Genomic DNA, 23,075 nt, shown 5'->3' with positions numbered 1-23,075 from the left:
CGAAATCACTATTATCAAGCAAGCTTCGGGTGCATACCCTCAGTTGCTATTTGTGCCGCTAACTCGAAGTTTGTTTTGAGACTCAAGATTATATAGGTTACTTTAGGTTACTTACTATCGCCGGAGGCTATGTTCTTTTAATGTGGCCCGCGTGTAAATAAAGCGGAATAATAATGTTGTTTATATGTCAGGCTTTTGTTTGACTGTGATGTTATCTTATTAAAAAATTGCTTACGCACGTGAAGAATATCCATATTTAATCGTATGAAACTATTTCATAGTTGAGCTTTCAAGTTAACGAAGTATGTTATTTTATTCAAATAGACAACTTGTGTTTTGATTTGATATCATTTGATTTGTCATACATTTGTAATTCAACTAGCTTTGCCTCACAGTTTACCCGATTTCAATTTTATAGAACATGTCAAGATTTATGTCATGTGGCCCATAATAATACTTCTTTTTAAATTATTTGCACTGAACTGAAATATTTTTTTATTCTTGTATATTTTTGTGATCTTAGAGAAAATACAAAATAGCTTTAGATATAGATTTAATATATCGTTATTATTGGTGTAGTGGCATTCATCATTTTAAATCATGCTTTGAAGTGACGATTGCCACGACCTGTCAACGTGTGGCAACATTGATTAAAATGTCTGCCACAGACTAAATAAATAATACGAGTATGTCCATTCAGTTGTAACGTTTGATTTATTATATGATCGCTGATATCAGTATTACATTAGCAAATTCTCTCGCCACATTATAATTTAATATATTATATTATATATACTGCGCCATAGTTATTTATGCCTAGAGGTTTTTATTGGTATGTATACTAAAATATCTCAATATAATTTGTTTAAAATAAAAATATGTGATTCTATAATTTTCATTAGTATTTTAACAAGTAAATAACTATGAACAGATATTTAAAATTACTCATTTCTCACAGCCTACGAAATAAAACTCATAATTTGCTTATGAGTTTAATGAGGGCATTGTGAATTTATGCCACTAACTTTAGTCTTGTCAATTTAGTTTAGTCTATAAGACTTATGTAGTTATAACAAAAGTCAAAAGTGACACCATTAACGCCTTCGGAGAGACATATAAAGGCTTAATAGCATGAATAATATCTATGTAATATGATAGGACGCATTATAAAAACTTTGGGTTTAACTTTATATTTTTTACTTAAGATAACCGTAGACTCATCTGATTGAATTGCTAAACTAAACCAGATTTCAAACTGTTTTGACCTTTTAAATAATGTTTTTTAATAATCTTTATATATATAATTCTTCTGTGCGTGTGTATGTCACTGAACTCCTCCTAAACGGCTGGACCGATGTGAATGAATTTTTTTGTATGCGTTTGGGTGGCATCCTGGATGGTTTAGATTCACAAATCAGCCCGAAAGATGGCGCTGCAGTCGGGATCTAGGTTATTTACCTATACTGCAACTAAACGGCTGATTTATTCAGGTACGAGTCTGATTTGATAAACTCTTTCAGTGTTGGATAGCTGATCTATCGAGGAAGGCTTTAGAGTATATACCATCACGCTAAGACTAAAAGGAGCATAGGACCAATGAAGAATATTTTAAAATCGGCCACTTAGCTTACGCCACGTGCTCTGCGTAAACGGTTAAAGTTTCGATAAAATCACACATAAAAAAGTTTCTCCCTTTATAAGTTCTAAAAAAGCCTGGTACAGGCGACAGCATGTCTATCTTTTAAGGTTGACTTTTACGCGGACGACGTCGCGAGGGACCACTAGTGTTTATATAAAATATCGATTCTTGAAGTTATTAGACATTAAATGTACTTAATCGCTTATAACGTTTTGTGACCGATTTAACTTATGTCTAAGTTGATGATGAACATGATATGAATAAATCCTTTTTAAAAATAAGTAACCTATAAAGATAAAGAAATACCCTTATATTTTAACTCTATAGTAAAAATTTTAAGTGAACTTTGATAAAGTAAGGTTAGTTTATGTCACGTCGTTATACTTGACTTGTGGATTAACTTTAGGATCCCTATACTATGGTTAAAGTGGTGTCTACAAGATGTTATCCACCAGATTGCTGAAGATTTAAAATATTGTACTGTGCCTATTCAGTACCGAGAGGTACTGAATAGGCACCGAGAGGTAACCGAGAGGTTTGAACGTGCAACAACCGCACGTTCAAACCTCTCGGTATTGCAACTTTAAAAATGAAATCTTAAACTTTGGCCACCATGGTCGCTTTGGCGTCTGGCATGCGTTAACTATTTTATTAATACAGCAGTTTATGGTACCTTCACATACATTAATAAATTACGTTTAACTGGAATAGCTAGTTGATCGCCATTACAAACGGAGCAGCGTGTTACATATTTATTGCTAGATACACCTAGCTATGCGTAGGTTAGTGAAAGGTGCGTGTGACTTTTTAACTTTCAATATCTTGTGGGTACATTATTCATCTGTAGTCAGCGTTTTGAAATGGTTTTTATGTCTGCTTACTGATTTGGATTAGACCAACCGACGATGATGCGATGTCAAATGGTTGGCGATTCAAGATAATCACCGCATAATAAAATTCAGTTTTAAAAAATATGTCTAGAAATGTAAACCAATCCATACTTTGTATTCGATTGCTTGTAGTAGTAAAACATCAGTCATATGATTGGTTATTGTATAATGTACTATTAAAGTAAATTATTTATTCATAGCAATGTTTTAGTACCGACACATTTCGAGGTTTAGTTTTTATGTTGTGTAGTATCTAGTATTAGTTGATCGATGGTCTGGATATTTAAAATCTACACTAATCTGTGAGCATTGGAGATATGTCAGTTTTATAGAGCCACATCGGAACAACTGTTACTTTTTAAACGCGTGCTGCCACTCCGTCTCAGGCCGGTCTCGTATTTTCCCCCGATACCGTAATGCGCAAGTCACGAGCGGTTATGTAAGCGGGCTGCCGGCCGGCGCCGTCATTATAGGCATTATTACTGGAACACTCGGTCTCTCGCCCGGCCATTGTCAAGATTGTGGGGTCAGAGAGACCCGACGTTAACCAGCCACGTAATTTTCCTATTCCTATAACCATCCTATAACCCTATAAATCGCAAAACAATTTACCTCATTCTACGTCGAAACGACAGGCTCGGATCACGTTTAATGGGAGACGTCGTGAGCGCACGGTTATTAATTATAGAAATGATTACCGCGACTCATATTCTGCTCATGTCGTGAATTGCTATTGCTGCTGTAGGTACGTCAGATGCCTATTGTCATAATTCAAATGCCATGCCATGGGTTAGATTGCCTACTGCAACCTCGTCGGCGTATTTATATGAGATGGTAATCATATAACCGATATTTAAAAACTGTTATTGAAATAAAACTTTACTTTAATTTAAAGAGTTGAAATTTGTAAAATACTTAAACTTTATGTCATTAAAAATTTAGTAGTTTTATCTAATAACATTGTAGTTTTTGTCCCCTTATAATAATTTGATTTTAAAGGACCTTTTAAACAAGACATGCACCTAGGTTGTAAGATTTTGAATACATTCTTCAAAACACTTTCTTTGCGGAGCGAAATTAAAGGTATTGAATTACACCATAGACAGCCTTAAACTGTCATAACGAATACAAATGCTATATATGAACTAGATGGGCAGATTCGCCGAGTATCAACAATTACCTAGTCCATTCCGTACCGAACTGTCGAAGCAAATGTAGTGGAAATTTTCTAGGCTGCGTACGCCGACTGCCGCCGGCATAGCAAAGAGTCGGTGTTTTTTGATCAAGTGAATCACAAGTGTAGCGTGACATATCCGAAGCTGCGGTGCGGTCGCGGCCTCTGTGAGATATTTTTCGGATCCATGAACTCTCTGAGGCGCGCCGAACTTTTTGGTCACGTAAAAAACGTTCGATTGTCTATTTGTGAATCGATCGGAATGTTTATTTGAAGGTATATGTTGTACCAAATTGCTCTATTCAGTACCATGTGAAACATTGCTTCTTGGACACATCTTCAAATCGGTATAATTATTGTTATAAATATTTAATTTGTTATAGAAAATAAAATAATAAATATATAGAAAAAGAAAACAATGGCTTTCTGAAACTGTTTATGGCTAGTTATATATAGTTATATTATATATATTTTTAAATTTAATCTAGAGTCGACTTGACTGACAGCTTTTTTAGTAGACCGTTAATTTCATTTGCCTTTAAAAAAAATGTAAGTAAAGTACCTAAATGACGAGTTAAAGTAGCATTACTAGAATATGTTTTACCTGGAGAAAGCATAGCTGAGTTACTAGAGGGTGTGTAGATAGCGCATGTTCACGTTGGTCATATATGTATGAATTATTTTTTATTAATATGTAATTTTAAAGTCTTTCAAGTTTGAACTTAAGTATTTATTATTTAGGTGAATAATAATTATTGTATTCTTTTCGGTCACAAAAAACACCTGATCTAACTTTCCTTAAGGCTAGTACACACTAGGTTAATTCTTCGGAATGGTCGTACGTAATGCTTGTATAGTAATAGTAATTTATTTCTTCATGTCGCGGTAGCCAAATTTTTAGTAATATACCAACAGGTTTATTGCTACAAATAAATTTCATACATACTGTGATTGATTTGTTTAAGCGCAGTTGTTACCTATTTCATATATATAATATGTTAATTGTACATACCTTTGTTTAATATATTCACTAAGGCATAATCGTGTGGGTTCCAACCGAAGACAAGGGAAAGTGTGTGATATGGATTTCTAATGCGGCTATCCAATATTAACCGGTTAAATCTTATTAAATAATTCCATTGCATTAAACACGGTGATGTTTATTTACATAAGAAGTTAATCTTTTATATTTATGCAGGAAGGCTAAAGTGATATGTGGATGATTAATCGAGTGCTGACAGCCTTAATTTGTTCTTGCAAATATGAATGCTAGTTTAGTATCCACCTTTATTTTTCATATCTAGACTATAATACCTACCTACTGCCTTTTATCTACAAGGTGCTAAGTTAGGTCTCGAACTAAAAAAATCTTTTTGTTCTTGCTTAGTTGATTTCTATAGTAGATCTTATTAAATAATTGATATTGTAAAAGAGCAACCGCTGAGTTTCTTGGCGGCTCCTTCTCGGTAGAATCTGCCTTCCGAACCGGTGGTAGAGTCACTACATACAGACAGACTTGACGTTTCAAAAGTGCTTATTAGGCCTACTTGAAATAAATGAATTTTGAATTTTTGAATTTTTGAATTTTTAGATCACCATCTTCCTTGCCCCATTATCCATCTACCCCATCTACCCCAGATATCAACAGAACCTTGACAGGTCCAAGAGAGGTCATATAGATCGACATCATCGTCACATCTCAATGTTCAATGTTCCCAAAAACCCTAAAGTAAGAAACCGAAAAATGCAACTTCCTTCCTTACTCGGAAACGAAAGGAGGATTGGGCATTGACAAGGTTTCGAACAATGAAATTTATTAAAATGCAATAACAATAAAATTCGTGTCCGGACATTAGTGATGTTAAGTTATTCTCCAAACGCCACTTAATGAGAAGTGATGGGTTCGTAAGAAAATAAAAATACAATGTACCCACCCCGGGTACCAACCAACGGAGCACATTCGTTATGCAGGGCGCGTGCACTTAAAATTACATGTCTTGTATGCAAAGAAATGCTTGCCATGGCGTTTTTACAACTGGGATGAAATTTTTAGAACAATTTTATAAATTTAAATTTTAAAAGTAAACTTGTGAAACATAGCAAAAGTTTCCAATAGCTCGAAGTGTGGTGAAGCTATGGTAGCAATATGTGGGGCACAAAGCTCAAAAAACCTTTGAGGAGACCTATACCCAGGAGTGGAGAACTCTTGAAAGAAGGGGTGTTGTGCGATCCGATACCGCATGGTCCGATAAAACTGTTTCTGTTAGCCATTTTGCAATATATTCGCCACCCGCTGCACTGTTTTTAATTTATCGATTCATCTTTATTAACAAGTACGCGTGTATACTGCATACATAGTTATAGCAAGTTTATTGCTGCGATACGGGGCTATAAATCACGGCGAGACACCCACGACGAATCAACTCAACTATTCGGCATAATCCGATTCGGCTTAACGGCTCCTGTCGCTTTCGAGCTATTGACGTGTAGCTACTCCAGATCATAAAATCGAATGTTGTATCTTGCATAATATCGTAGTGACCAGTAGTTTACGAACAGTTTTATAAAATGTACTAATCAATACTCATAGTTAGGTTTAAAATAATTTCAAAATACTTATTTGTTCTTACTCATGCTCTCCTACTCTTAAGGCTGGACAACACATGAACTTTGGCTTCATCTTTTATCTTTGTGTTTCGTTTAACATTTTATTCCTTGGTCTTGTCTACTAGGTACAGGGATAAAATATGTGTAGGAAAATATAACAAGGTATTTATTTACTTATTTTTAATTGTTGAAAGGCAGTGTTAAGACGTTAAATTCTGCATACCCAGTAGTACCCAGCAAACTCTTCTGCATACCCAGTATGGGCAACTTGACCTGATAAAGGATCCATATATTCAGTAAAGTTCCCAGTAGAGATTTTTGTAACAGAGCTACCGCCATGGTTATTTCTGCCACCAAGTAGCATTGCTGTGTTCCAGTCTGAAGGGCGTTGTTGTTGGTGCAATTGCAGGAACATGAGGATTATCATTTACACCTTAGGTTGACAGGCAAAAACGGAAATTTGTAAGACGTGTTCCTTACATTACCCGCGAAGATATAACTGATACCTGATACTTTGCTAATAGGTGATGGTTTTCCATCGAAAATCTGCTTGGTGCGTCAATTATGTTTATGAAAAAAAAAATTACCTTAGACCGCGTCATCAATGAGTACGAAGGCAGTTCACGTCATCAATAAGTACAAAGTAATAAAAATAAAACAAACTTGTCACCGATATAAAACGTCACTAGTTGTTATTCCCTCGGTTGCCTATCACACGCCCCGGTAGCCAACCGTGACAATAAGAATCGTAATATAAATGTATTATAATCCAATCAGGACAACGTGAGGTGACCGCCCGCGCGCACCATTTACCATTCTGGACGCGGCCGCCGTGCTCGTAAAATATTTTTAGGACAACACTTATAAGAATTAGAAGGACACTTTGTATTGATGGGTTACATAAATGTAAATGTTTTTAGGCACCATGTGCAGCGTAATAATCGACATCTGCGTCTTAACCGATGCTCTCCTGGATATAAATCTTGTGTTGTCCAGGAATTTCCACACTTCACATTGCGCCTTAGGAAGACCAAGGTCTATTTGTCCGAACAACCTGTATGATTTGTCTTTTTCTTTTTTATTAGAGAACCCACTACTACTTTGATAGCGAGTTCAGAACTTATATCGCTATATATCGCGAGGTATCAAACCTGTTATACCTAGTAGTCGCTAACGTGAAAAGTGTTTCCAAGAACTGCACGACTTTGACATTTGCGACTCCATTATACAGATTGTTTTGATTTTATTACTACTGTTTACAAGACTAATAGATATCCTTAACTTTATCTGGATTATTGAAGTAGGTATAAGGAACATAAATGACCATAACCGTGCTCGGTGTCGCAACCCTAGTTGCAGTCTCCGAGCAGTGAGTGGCTTTTCTCTTGGCCTGGTTGATGCTATTTGATGATGATCTTTCGATCGCCCGAGTAGCGGATAGAGTAGAGTATACAAATGTTTGCTGCAAGTAGGTATTCTAGTCTGTTAGTTTTTCATGTGTCTAGTTGTCCATTAAGGAATACCGGTAAGTACTCCTGGATATGATCATGGCTCCGTAATTTATTAGATCTAATGTACTCAATCACTAAGGTACTCTATCATATAGAATATCCGTAATGTACTTTATCATTAAGGTAGCCATTAAAAAATCGGCATCAAGTCAATCTGGAACCTTAGACAGATCGATGATTTTAATATGTGCATTGATAGATTATATACAAACATCTTCTTTCAAGGTTAAATCTACTGGCTTGTGACTTAATCTCTACTAGGTTTGTCATTTGTGTCATGCTTAATTAATGTTCCACAATTGTTATATACTGCGACAATACACACATCGCCATCTAGCCTCAAAGTAAGCGAAGCTTGTGTTATGGGTACTAAGATAGCTGATGAATATTTTGATGAATATAATACACATAAATACTTATAATGTACAGATAAACACCCACACACTGAAAAACATCCATGTTCATCACACAGACACTTTCCAGTTGTGGGAAACGAACCCACGGCCTTGGACTCAGAAAATAGGGTCGCCGCCCACTGCGCCAATCGGCTGTCAAAACAATTGGGTATATGCTTGGGTCCCATAGCTGTCTATATAGGAGATATTTCTCTATATTCTCTAATGCCGGTTGGTTACTTTGGGTAATTATGAGTTACTTTTAGAATTAGGTTTTTGACTGAGATTCAATCATAGTGGGCGTTCGGTGCTGTTTAGGAAAGGAATGTAGTAGATACACAGTTGCGTGCACTTCATACATACACGAAAGCACTAGTCGTTCATGAAGAGGACTTTCCATCTTATGCCATCTACCTGCGTTATGGCAACTCTGATCAAAACCAATGTGTTCGCCACTGCCATAAAGTTCCCGGATTGAGTCTGACCATTGACTGATGGTCATTTAGACTGATGATGCATCATAACAGCATATTTAAAACACTTTATCTAGAATTTCGTGTTTCATATGTTGTTCAGACTTAACTTTTACATGACCCGTAAGAAATAGTTTCGTAAAATCTAAATATTTTTAAATTCCATCGTATTTGTTTACATTTACATACATCTATGTCAACTTCTATAAAATCACGGCTTAGCGTGTTTCAGTGCAGTTTCGTCAATGTTTTGTGCATATGTTAAGTTTATTCATATGAAATATTGTATTGAATTACTTAAAGTATTTGGTTAAATACAGCTACTTTGTAATTTTTACTTTAATACGTCTGCTCTGAGGTATTATAAATTAAAGCGTTTAATTGCCTTTTTAATTTATTTACTTCGGATTTCGGATGCAATGCAATAAAATATATAATTTATTAACATTTAAAATTGTTTTATACTTAACTTAAAAGTTTTTGTTTTAAATTTACCGAAAGTGTTTATGTAAATTCGAGAATGTTTTTATATTTAGGACTTTCTGTTTGGCTTCATATTATATTCAGCTAAGTTGAAGGAGTACAATAACTCATATAACCTTTTTGTAATTATTTCATCTTTTATTCTTTTACTAAAACAGGGGTGTTCTGTCTGCGTAACTATACGTGTTTTGTTAATAATGAGTTAAGAAATTAAACTGATATTAAATACAATAAAACATGGTTAGAATAAGGCACGTGCTCTTTCATACAATGAAAATAAACATGCATCCATTTATCCATGTCTATATACTATAACCCACCACGTTGCATCGCTCGCTCACGATTTCATTCTCTCCTCACTGTTACAGTTTGAGGTTATATAGTCTATATAACCTTTTTTAAGAAAATGTATCTATGAAATGTTCGTTTCAAGTATTAAGTAAAATGAAGATATACAAAAGGAAATAACAGAATTGGCATATGACCAAAATAAATATGTCTACTACCTCAAAAAGCGACATATTAGATGAAAGCTTAGTTAGCTAGCCTCTGGTTGCATAATTCCCACGTCGTAGATGATACCCGCTTACATATTGTAATAGAGTCAATACATTATGTAAGTTGGTTTCCTCTACAGATTTTGTATGTATCTTAATCGTGTGACGTTAAACCCCGATAAAAATTGTTTTTTTAAATTATTGTTAAGTTCCTTATATTTGTAGAAGTTAGCTACGGTCATCAAACTACGGAGAGGTTACAAATTGTTTTTTTTAAATTATTGTTAAGTTTCTTATTTCTTAATATTTGTAGGAGTTAGCTAGCAAACTACGGAGAGGTAAATCAATGTAATGTAAATTCTTTTGAATTTACCTTTGCCTACTATGGTTCACTGATATTTTCTAACCTGTATAAAAAACGGAGAAGTATAAGTTTGACTGCTTTGTATGGCTGTGTGTTCGGTACACGCAAACATACATAAAGCGTATGTAGTTATTTCACACATTTCTGTGCAAGATTTTATAGTACCTCGTACAGTAGTATGTGCACTATTGGTTTTTGGTCGTTACTAACCGTAAATCGCTAATCGCTGTATGCGTATGGTGTGAATACGATCTTGTTTGTAAAGTTACTGAATATGGTAATCTGAGCAAATTTAGAAAATTATTATACCAAAATATACCTAAATAAAGATCTCAATCAACATCATCATCGTAATTATATCAACCTAAATTCAAATTCAAAAATGTTTTATTCATGTAGACCTATCATACATATCATACACATGACGGCCGATTGGCGCAGTGGGCAGCAACCCTGCTTTCTGAGTCAAGGCTGTGGGTTCGATTCCCACAACTGGAAAATATTTGTGTGATGAACTTGAATGTTTTTCAGTGTCTGGGTGTTTATTTGAATATTTTAAGTATTTATGATGACTGATGAATATTGTTTATAAAAATATTCATCAGTCATCTTAGTAACCATAACACAAGCTACGCTTACTTTCGAACTAGGTGGCGATGTGTGTATTGTCTTAGTATATTCATTGTTATTATTTATTATATTATATAGTACTAGTAGCGGCCCACCACAGGCTACGGGCCGTCTCCCACAACGAGAAGGGCTTAGGCCGCAGTCCACCACGCTGGCCCAGTGCGAATTTGTGGACTATCAATCAACTTAATTAAGTTTTAATTCAGAAGTAAATCAGTTTCAAATAGGTACCTACTATACGTTGGATTGTCTTAGTAGGCACCTAAAATACTCGGCGTCGATACAACGATCAATAAATTAAAATTAATTCGGCGTGCGAACGGCGAGATCCGATACGCGATACTGACGCCTACATTTATCATTCGCTAACACGTCGGACATTTCACAGGGGACGTGTGTCGGACGACTGTGGTGTTTACATCGCACGACATAAGGGCTACAAGAACTTACCAGTACGTAGATGATCGAGCACGTAATGATCCGGTGCGGGAACAAAGGATAACACTTCTAAAGAAAATTACTGGAAGGGATAACTTGGCATGCTTGCTGGAAGTTAAGGTGTCCCTGTCCGGTCGCATCCCGATACAAAAATTTTCGGCATATCAAGCTACTATTAATAATTCAGTATACTATATATAAATCTTCAAAAACATAAAAAGAAGTAGATAAGCATATTTGTTTTTCCATAAAATATAAATATAACCTAAAATAAACTATTTAAAACTAAATAAAATCTAAAACGTCCTCGAAACCACTGCAGCGAGGCACAGTTCCTAAGATGCTGGCAGCATTGCCCCTTTGGATGGCCAAACTAATTCGTTGGCCCGCTCTAGGATCACCGGTAGACTCGATAACCCTTTTCGATAATTCTTTGAATAGGGCTCTAGCCTCCGAACCCCATTGTCCCAAAGTCTCTACTCCAAAAGGCACAAAAATGAAGCTGCCAGGTTTTCATATTTACGCCTCTTGGCCTGCTCGGCACTAGAAGCAGCCGCACCTACCAAAAATAAAAACATAAAATATAAGGTATATATTTCTTTTATAGTTTATGACCAAAACACAAATTCAATTATTTCAGTTTTAAGGCATAATTTAGAGCAACTTATTATTGATTACATTTAGTTGTAGACCATGCGGATATTCAGCGGTATCTAACTTAGTTTACGATTTGGAAACATTTATAGTAAGCTCTTCCGATGCTGCGATCTAGAACGACTCATACTCAACATGTGCATTGTACACTTTATTTTGGAAGTTTAGTTCCTAAACAAACCGCAAATATGCGACTCGACCGTGGCCTTGACGCCCACTAGACAGTTTCTCACGATACGCGAATCCTGCTTCTGACATTCCGCATAAAATTATTAGGTTTGCAATAAAAATATGAGCGTATGGCTCGGATTACATAATGACTTCGGTTTTATAGGAAGCCCAAAATCCAGAGCTAACCGACCGATGATTCAGCCATTTCATTTAGATCCGCGATAAAATGTTTAGCACCTACTTAATGCGGATCACAAGTTTTTATAAAATTACACAGACCGTATATTTTCTTGAGTTCCTTTTGTTTTTATCCATGACGCAAAGAGGGGAGGGTAATGTGGTCATCTCTATATACATAATCTATTCTTAAAAGTATTTTTTCTTCATGATGTAAAAGGACTCAAGTGAATTATATAATGAGTGAGTTTATGACTTGGACCAATTTTAATGACTTTTGTAGCGATTGATTTGCCTTTACTTTATCCTCATTACGCTGACCATAATATCCTCTCTCTACATCCAGGTTCCGTCAATGCTCTAATTGACTATCTTCTATGAAAGAGTAATTTTAAGCATAGATGAACTCTTCCCGGTTAACGGATTTAACACTCAACAAAAGTCACCATTGCGATCTGCAAGCTATACTATAGACGCCATTTTGTAAAAGCAAGAAAACAAAAATCTATTAAGGTATGGTTTCGTGTAGTTCTTTAAAAATTACCGTTTAAATGTAGAAGTAGGTTGACAGATTCATCCTCATGATTTGTGAGAAATGATTCTGATTACGTGGTATTCTATCCCATTGAAATCAATACATATCTTAAAAGCTGTGACTAGGCTTCCCGTTAGAATGGTTTTATTAGTAAAGAGATCAATGAACTACCTATGAGATGGCAAAAGTGCATAGATAGCAATGGTACTTTGATCAAATAAATAATATTATAATAAAATAAATCGACTTTATGTTCCTACCTTACAAAACGTCAATTTCATTTGTAAGGATCTAATATTATGTGTCACAGAATATAAAAAAGTTACAAAATAAGTTACCACGAGAGGGAACATTGATAACACATGAAAGGCAAAACCAAAGGAACTGGAAAAATATTTTATTGTTGCTAAAACTATTATCTGTTTTTCGCAATAAATACTTTTTCAAATAATTAAACAGTCTGCCTTAATTAAAATTAATTTATTTTAGATCGATAATTATCGACAGCGCGTTGTTCCTATCTTGATTTGATAAGATCTATTTGCATTTAGAAACGGCCTTGTAACATACATGTATACGAAATGAGACGTAACTCCGTCGAACATCCTGCAATGTACATTTAGAATGTAGCAAGCGTGTGTAATGTTGAACGATGTAATAAGCAAAATGGGGCAATTTTCACCGTGAGCGAAGGAATAATAAGGAAGGAGGGAGCCGGCGCATGTAACCACGCCTTAAAATGTTTGCGTGTAATTATATTAATAATAATCGGGGTTCACAGACATACATTTAGTTTATGTACCCATCTACACAGAAAGAGTCTTTCTTTTTATTTCACTTCAAGTTCGCCATTGACTGCAATCTCACCGTGTTGTGAGTGATGATGCAGACAAAGATGTCGACAAAGAAATAACGGGCGAACTTGTTAGGGTCAATGGCAGTTATATTAAACACATACCCCTAAATGGTTTCTCCTTTCTATGCGACACCGTACGGGAACTCCAAATCGCTTTATAAAGCCACGGCCTAAGCCCTAAATGCCCTATTTGCTACTGCGCTGGTACAGTTCTTGAAGCGCCCGCTTATTTTGGCTAGCGGGTTTTAGCCTGCTGAGGCCTGAGGGTAAATATCGTGTTAGCACGAGTGATTAGAAAAACTCTCTAGGTATTCGATGCCAATTTTACGGTGTAACTTCCCTAGAGGCTAGAGCTAGGCGGAGAAGTGTCTGAGGCCCTAAGCTTAAGGGGGCTCTTAGTTTCCACGAACGACGTTTGTAAAAGTTTTATGATATCCTGTCTGAATAAATAACTTTCGATTTTTTACTAAACAGACTTTCGGTCGTAGTAGAACTCTGCTACTGCTTCTGCTTATTTACTAGCTCTGTTTTGAAAATGGCGTCACCCCCAACCGCGATTAAAAGAACTACAATTTGAGATTCGGTGTCAAGTTAGAATCTACATGCGTTAAGAAAGTTAGACCTATCTAAGTTAACTGACAAAAATATTTGTTGGTCTTTTGGAATCCAAGGAAAACTCAAGTATAACTCAAATACCCAACTACGGCCAATTATGTATAATCTAATGGTTTACATCTACTGGGTAAGATTGTGAACGAAATATTATTAGGAAGGGCTTTCCGAAAACCGTTACAAAATAAACTTGGCGTCAATTTTACTAACACTTGCAGTGCCCTGTGGCGCGTTGATAAGATCTCCAGTTGCATCTGCCGGGGGTGCATGGGGGTTGGGGTTCAATTCCGGTGTTTTGTTTGCCGGCTGTGAGAACCCGCTATGATTGGTTTATGATTTCATTTCGTATTTACATTCATTAGGACATTATTTACAGATACACAATATTTAAATAAGGTGGTAATTTTATATATATGAGTACCTAATTCTCTAACAACAGATATTCAGTTATATGGAACTGTAATACAAAAGAAAAATACGATGATAGAGCATGTTTCAGTCAACCCTGACACGATTTCGTTTTTTTTTTAATAACTAAATGTAGGTTTTATATCGATAAAATAGTAAAAGAGTTTAAACACGTAGCGCAAGAAAATCAACGCCGTTTTGTACTTTTATTATAGGCATTTTTATGACAGTACCGTAGTAATATAGGTATCGCTAAAAGAACGTGTTACCTAATTAGCTTAGTTATCATTTTATTTCCAATATTTTATTTTTCTGGAAGTTTAACTGGTTTATATTATTACTACTACTACTACAAAACAACTAGCTACATTTGTTTTGCTACGGTTAGTTAGGAATAAAATTAGCTTACGTTACCGTATTCAGAACGGAAACAGACGCATTTTCGAATTTCAAAAATATACCTCAATTTAATAAAGCTCAAGCTTTATAAAAAAAATGCAAACTTTATACGAAACTGAATGATTCCTAATTCAATTTCCGCCGTATTGATGGAGTCCTTTTCTCTTTTTAATAACTCCCGCACACAAAATCCCCATACAATCAAGGCTTAGTACACATATCTGGCACAAAGGCCGAAACTAGCAGCCCTATAATAAATAAAAAGCGGTAGTATTCCCTCGTACCATGATACTCGTCCTTTGGTCGTGTTTTTAAAGTCTTATGCAGTTATTTGTCTGTTTTATTGTTATCGATAGGCGTTACTGTTTCTTGGATTACTCCGTCTCTTTTTCTACTCTTTCTTCATGTTTTACTAAGTTTTTTAGTAAAACATGACTTATTTTTTGATCTATAAGTTTACGTTTGGTGTCATTATTGAATATAAGAACAGCAAAATAATATATGTATATTACTTAAAAGATAGGTAATTTTTTAACGCGAAGTTTGTTATTAAATCTATTAGATATTAAGTTTGGTCTCAATTTTTAAAATGAGAATAGCCAAATATTATGGACGGTATAGAACTTCTTAAGAACTTCATGAGGAATAGACTTTTTATGTTTTTTATATTTTTGACATTTACAGCGTGCCGTATAACCGTGTCACATCGCTTTACCGATTTTCGGTATCATGGTAGGGGGCAGGTAGGGCATGTGGTGAGATGGCGCGATAACACGAATTATTCATACGCGTTATCGGCTTGCCATCGCTGGTGGCATTGTGAACGAGGGGTGGCTCCCGGTGTCGTGGACGCTGTCAAAACGTTGTGTGTACATTCGGCCTAATGTGACGTTGGCAGCCATAGGGCTGCCTAATTTAAGTTTTTTGAATAAAAAAATATATCTTCTTCTTCTATCTATATATAAAAAAGAGAAAGTGTTTAGGTATGTTCCGTATAGGCTCCGAAACGGCTGGACCGATTTCAATGAAACTCAGGGAATCTCCGGATTGACCTGGCAAGTAAGTTTGGTAACGATCGGAGCACTCATATTCTTGAACTGTCAAACTGTAAAATGCAGCTTTTATTTACTATGATTATATTCTTTTGTTGGGTAACATGGGTGTAGATAATGATCTTCACCCGCTCGAGAAGAGAATAGAAGAGAATGAATACGGAGAGAAATAAATGATTTAATATGTTATGAGACTTAAATTAAAAATTTTATGATGTAAGTTTATTGTTTAAATAAAGCAAAATCTAGCCCGGCGAAGCGGGCTGGGTACGCTAGTATTTAATAAAAACCGGCCAATTGCGAGTCGGAGTCGCATACGCAGTGTTCCGTACCATTATTTATTTAAATTAATACTTATTCAATTAAATATGATACATATTTAGTAAATTTACCTTTAACGAACGAATTATATACGAGTATATCATATTATCGAGATAAAAACTACAAAAGAGTGCCATTCGTGACGACAGTTTAATAAAACCGATAGTAGTGGTAATGACGTTCTATATTTTATTGCATTGTCGCATAAAGGCTGGAGCGATATTGGCGACAATTGTTGAAGCCTTTAAGTATCGTGTGAACTACAATCGGGCCGTATTCAAATAGAAGCTGAAAATCAATCCGCCAGTTAATATGTTTTGTATAAAATTCCATAGAGTATCATTTAAACTAGGGAGGTAGGTAGCTAAACGAACGTAGTTTAGGTCCCAAAACTCATGTTAAAATAAATAAATTGTTAGATTACATTAATTAATAGTTTTTATTGGATAAGATTAATAATTAATTATATTTTTTTTGTAGCCATATTGTGATTTTTGTTATTCTCATAAAATTGCAAAGAATTAAACTAAAATTAAAATTAGAATAGAATAGAATTACTTTATTTGCTAGAATGTGATACATGTTTTGGTATTACAATAATTATCTGTGACTCCTATACACTATTATATATAACTAAAACATATAACTAATTTAATAGCAAACTAAATGATTATAAAAAACTATGGAAATCTGCAATGACACTCTTGGATTTTATATAATTTATATCCAATTAATAATAAAAAATACTTAGAAGAAAAAGAAAATAATTATCAAAATTAATTAATATACGTGTATGTCAAATTATAAAGTAAAGTACAAAATATTTTAATGTCACTACACACACAATACATATACATAACATATGTAGGTAACTTCTTTTTTTAAACTGGTTAAGAATAATCATAGAGGAGATAACCGTGACATTTGCTCGCAAATAAAAAAAGAAAGGATTGACTTTAGATATTTTTGATTATTTTTCCGACCCAAATATCGACCAATAGAATTGCACCATTCGACGTCACGTGGTACAACCTACATGGTATTATACTGATAATTTTTTGAAAATTTTCTCTGGTAGTTGCTATATATATTTTGCTATATTTATTCATTATGAAATTCTTATTTGTTAACTGTACATTTCGTCTCATGGTGCAATTCTATTGGCCGACATTTGGGACGGAAAAATAATCCCCCGAATACCACACGAGCTTCAAAATTATCTGGCATTTCCCTCAAGGTTCCCTGCAAACAAATAAAGTCGTCCAGTTTTTCAGGAAAAATCACTTCCTTCATTTGTTTGCAACGAACCTATCGGGAAATACCCGATAATTTTGAAGCTCTTGTGGTATTATAAGTGATAAATTCACTCTGATCTATGAAAAAAAGTCCAAAAACTACGATAGCTAATTTATATTTCGTCATGCGACACACAGTTTGCCCACTTTTGCTACGTACGGGTGTTCCTGATAAACATCTCTGATAATCTCTAGCTACGATCGGCACCTGGATCGACTCGATGCGGGTCTAATAATATTACACACGACAAAACTTTCATAGTTCTTATTACGTACACATAAGGTTTAAAATTGATTGAAATTAATGCGATAACATTGTAATTAGGATGTAGACGTCCATGCAATGTTAGTCATCTTTGTTGTAATATGTTTAATTAATTATGTTACGCTATATAGACTGGATTTACTTCCGATTTATTAATTGGTTATTTGGCATATTAATCACATAATCGCCGCTATGGTAATATTATATTGAATCGATACAGAGTTCTTATAACTTTGGTATATTATTACTTCAAATCAAAGTCAGAGACTGAGCTTTTTTGTTATCACTTTAAGTTTGCCCTTAACTGCAATCTCACTAGTTACTACAGTGCACCGTACCGTTACCGTGTGGTAACTAGCCACCGCCGAAGCCGAAGAGAAAGTTCGGTATTTACAAATATCTAAAATTTGGGACTTCCCACTTACAGGACTATCGCCAATGCGCCATGGGGGTAAATTTCTGGACTACCGATATAACAGTTCAAACTGAATCTAGGTAGAAATAAGGTTACACATTAGTCATGTTAAAGATAGTACTAGGTTAATAAAGCATCATACATATTATGTTTTACAGTAGACGTCAACTTACTGAACTACTGTACGTACAGTATATATTTTTTAGACACACGAAGCAGTTCTGCCTTAAATAATACACACCTATATGTTATAGAAAATGAAAAGGTCTAACAGGGAAATTATATCAGCGTCTATCATGAAAATTAAGCCTAATTTGCTATACTCCGCGAAAAGCAGGTGAATCTGTATGGTGTAATTAATAATTTCTTCAATCCTTATAGGTACTCCACACCAAACAGATCTTCGGCAATGTACCCACTACGCACGTTTCGCTCCGAAACCGAAGCATCCTCAGGAGATGTTGCCGAAGATCTGTTTGGTGTGAAGTATAAGGATTGAAGAAATTATAAATAACACCATAACAATATTGGAGAAAAGAAAAAGAAATAATTAAAAATATACAAAATTGAATTAAAATTAAAATTGCAGTATAAATTGATTAAAATGGCATGTCATAAATATAAAATTAAAAAACAAAAAAAAAATATTACAATGATTACAAAAAATATTATTGATTATTTTTTTATTATAAAGATGCATTATTTGTAATGAAATGACAAAACTTATTCCCGCAATTTTATGTCTGGCTCGCGATGTCAACGATACACTCGGTACATAATAATACATGAATTATACAGCGATGTGGTAGTTAGGTACAATATTACAGTAGGGCCTAGTACAAATTAAACAACTTTGTATCATAAACACGGTGTGCCATTAAAATCACCGAAGTATAATTAGTAAGCTTTCTACGTGGTTATGGGAAATAAATGTAGGTTTCAGTATTTCAATGTAAGTTTACAGTAAACCAGCTATTAGGTCCCCGCAGCGCACCACGGGGATGTACCGGCAACGACGTTTCTACCCTGTTTCACTAGACAGGGGATGTCCCCCTCGGGTAAATGCACCAATCAGCGGCCGCATTCGCACTTATTATCATTACCCTCCCGATCCCGTACATATGTTTGCTTTCACTTTTAAATAATAATTGTGGAATGTTAAATTGAATGGGGTGTTATTTATACTGAAGCTAGCATAATATGGAATTTGTACAATTTTTTTTCATTCCTTTTCTAAAGCCAGCATAATGTATGCAGCACCAAATTATTTGCATAATTTTTTATTTCAATATTATTTCCAATGGGCTGTGAATTAAGTAAATTTTTGAATTACGTTTATTTTTGATAATATGAATTTTCTGTATTTAAACATTTTAATGTTACAAATAAAAATTAAATTACAAATAATAATTATTATATTGCGTACAAAGTTGTTAGTTGAACAGACATAATAACCATATTACTAACCAAAAAAAAAAGAAAAGGTTACCACCAACATGTTCTAAAAATATATATAATGGTTTTAGTCCACCAATAAGAGTAGTGCGATGGACCTCTTATTTTTTCGGTTAGCTCAGAAGAACGAAAAATTATAAGCTGAAGATGAATTAATATAAATAGTGATAGGCAGTGGCGTGCATAGAGGGTATGCACAGGGTATGCAGATGAAAAAAACTGAAGAAAATCTCCAGTATGAGTTATAAATACTTAAGGTTAGGCTTTTTATAACTTTTACAAAGCCTATCGTTAAGTTTTTTATAACTCGTACTGGAGATTTGCTTCATTTAATATCATCTGCATACCCTGTGCATACCCTCTATGCACGCCACTAGTGATAGGGTTGAGAAACTTTAATTCCTAATCCGTAGAGCGATGTTTGGTTTACCTCTGAATACTTAAAAAAAATGGCATACAATATCTTAACCAACTCTTCTGATACATATTCACATAGTGAATCGCGAAGTCATACTGGAATTTCAACAGCCTTATTTTGGCAGAGTTTTTTTTTCGGCCATTCGCTCGTAAAATGATGACGCGGCATCTTTTCAAAAGCCGATTTTAAAATTCGCCTGCTTAATTATACATGTATTTTATAACAAATCTCGGCTGTGTACACCACCGTCGAGTATTTAATTAACGAAACTTCCAAATGGCCTACAATTTTAATTGCCCCGGTGTTTTGACACGACTTTTGTAATATTTCGGAAAAACGCGCCTTTGTTCTCGAACGCAACCAACTCTGAATAAAGGCCGTTATTTATTTATCAAATACGCACAACAGTGTAGGTTGGGTGCACAATCGCATAAAGTAAGCATATCCTCGTGAAAGTTGGTTGTAAATATTTGTTTCTTATGTAAAATAAAGTGCCGAACAAATCTAATTCTCTTGTTTTCATTTATTAAAATAAATAAATACATAAATATACTACGACAATACACACATCGCCATCTAGCCCGAAAGCAAGCGTAGCTTGTGTTATGGGTACTGAGATAGCTGATGAATATTTTTTTATGAATATAATACACATAAATACTTATAACAAACAGATAAACACCCAGACACTGAAAAACATTCATGTTCATCACACAAACACTCTCCAGTTGTGGGAATCGAACCCACGGCCTTGGACGCAGAAAGCAGCGTCGCTGCCTACTGCGCCACTCGGCCGTCAAAAGCTTTGTTTATTATCATAGATATCTTCACCATAAAGGAATTCATGATATATGCATACCTTTTAAATAATACCAGGGTAGCTATGATACCAGATATATACCACATATCATACCTACCAGATCAGTATCCACCCAGAAAGCTAGGGATGAAACTTTTATGGAGAAATTTTTCAGTAATATTGATATAGTAATCTGATAGGTTGACAACTGACTTCATACAGAACGTTGCAGCGCCGGTTGTAGAGTAAGTAATTTTATTGTGAAGATGAGATCGTCAGCTGATTGATTGAAACTGTTATAGAAGTTATGGAACACATGGCTAGGATTCTACGCGAACAAAGTTGTAGGATTCATTGTTACTTTTGAACAAAACATTTTGAGTCTATCTTGCCTTACACGTGCCACGAGTAGCGGTCGGGAGCCACAACATAACAAAAATAAAAAGTTAAACGTCTACGGTCGGCGCGCACTCTTAAAACGTTTACGGGCATGTAAATAGGGAATTGAGATGTCGTGTGAAAGAGTTGTTGGTTCCAAATAATATTAATTTTGGTATCACGGGCGGTTCGTAACGCCTCCGAATTGTCCGCCCTAATGACGGCCAGTCGGGACAATGACTCGTTCATCGGTTGATCTTTGTCAGTCGCGCTTAAATTCCCGCAAAGTTTCGACAGCTGAAATTAGGTGACTTTACCTTTTCATTTGTTTGAAAATATTCGGTCGTAGATAATAAGTTAATGTTAAATTGAGAAATGTTATTTAAACATAACCGTTACTAACGTAACATAAAAAAAATACGGGCTGTTCGTTCCAGTTATTGTCGCAAACAAGTATTTGTGTAAAATTAACATTTGAGCTGTTCTGGATCCATCTCTCATGAAAGAGAAAGGCTTTTTCGACTTATGGACCATTGATAGCTGGGGTTCATGGTCAATATAGTAGGTTTTTTATAGTAATAATTGACGGGCCTAGCAGATGCCCTCCTGGTCAGTGGTAATCTAAATACAACAACACCTCGCAGCGTATGCAAAGAACAGGTCCTAAATAGTGCCGTCCTGTGTCCATCAAAGGGAAGCTCAAGTGTTAAGTGACGCCCTTTAGACCGGAATTCAGATAAAAAATAAGCAAGATCCACATCACAAAAAGTTCTACTACTAGCAATAGGTTTTAAGTGTATATTTTTCTGTGTACAGGTCGAACGCTAGGCGGCGGCAGCGGGCAGGTTTGCAGGCCGCACTTCCACACGCCGCTGCACCCCTGGCTCGACTCCAAAGCGTTGGGTGGCGGAGCCTGGGGCGGGGGGTTCCAGCAAGACTCGTCCGCCGACAAGCCCCTCTCTCCCGCGCAGCATCCTCATCCCCATCCCCTGTTTTCCTTCCCCCCCACGCCACCAAAAGACTCCACGCCTGACTCCGTCGCCGCGGCGGCGCTCGGCCAGCAGGACTACCAAGCTGCCGTTGCGCACGCCACGGCAATGAGCGTCGCCTTCATGCAACAGCAGCAAGAGCTGCCGCTGTGCGGGGACGTCAAGCCCATGATGGGCGTCCCCCCTTCCAAACAACGCGAAGGTGCGCAGCCGGACACGTGTCCCCAAGAGAGCCAGCCCTCCGGGGAGTACAACGCGCAGTACAACTCCGGCGACTACTATAACTACCAGGGGAAGGGGTATAGCGGGCAACAGCAGAGTAAACCGCGGCCGAACAAGACGCGAACTAGCGCCGGTGAGTCCGGACCGTACATGCACTGCCCTCGCTCGCACTTACACTAATGACTCCACGCTTATCCGATCACCTCGGGCCTTTGATACGTTGCTGAATTGTCTCATTGATTTTCTTGTACAGTATGTTGCAAACAAATCTCTAAACGGAACTAAAATGACAACACTAAATATGGTGGTATCCTTATTCAAAGATATCATTCTTAAAAGGGTAGCATTACTCTTAGATCGGCCAATTTTATCAAAAAATTTGGCGCTGCAGAGTTGACACCAACCGTTACAAATATTGAGGTTTTGGTTAAGTCTAGGTCTTGTTAATAACGCACTTTACGCGTTATTGAAAATTTAAATGACGACAGTGCAGCTATTCGAATACTAAGTTCAAGGTGCGATGCAATTATTCTGCTGTTCACACTATGATTCT

The 23,075-nt window shown here is 35.8% G+C and overlaps 1 protein-coding gene across 1 annotated transcript in view; it reads left to right on the top strand.

Moving 5' to 3' along the window:
* The window catches only part of LOC120626102 (GATA-binding factor C-like), a 138,086-nt gene that overhangs the window by 21,958 nt on the left and 93,053 nt on the right, over window positions 1-23,075 (top strand). Inside the window, exon 2 of the mRNA XM_039893395.1 lies at window positions 22,128-22,655. Within this exon, the coding sequence (XP_039749329.1) occupies window positions 22,128-22,655 (528 nt within the window). The remainder of the gene's footprint in view (window positions 1-22,127; window positions 22,656-23,075) is intronic.

The sequence above is a fragment of the Pararge aegeria genome, chromosome 8, assembly GCF_905163445.1.
Source record: "Pararge aegeria chromosome 8, ilParAegt1.1, whole genome shotgun sequence".
Classification (NCBI taxonomy): Eukaryota; Metazoa; Arthropoda; class Insecta; order Lepidoptera; family Nymphalidae; genus Pararge; species Pararge aegeria.
The sequence above is the reverse complement of the archived record's forward strand: the minus strand, read 5'-3'. Positions and strand labels throughout refer to the sequence as shown.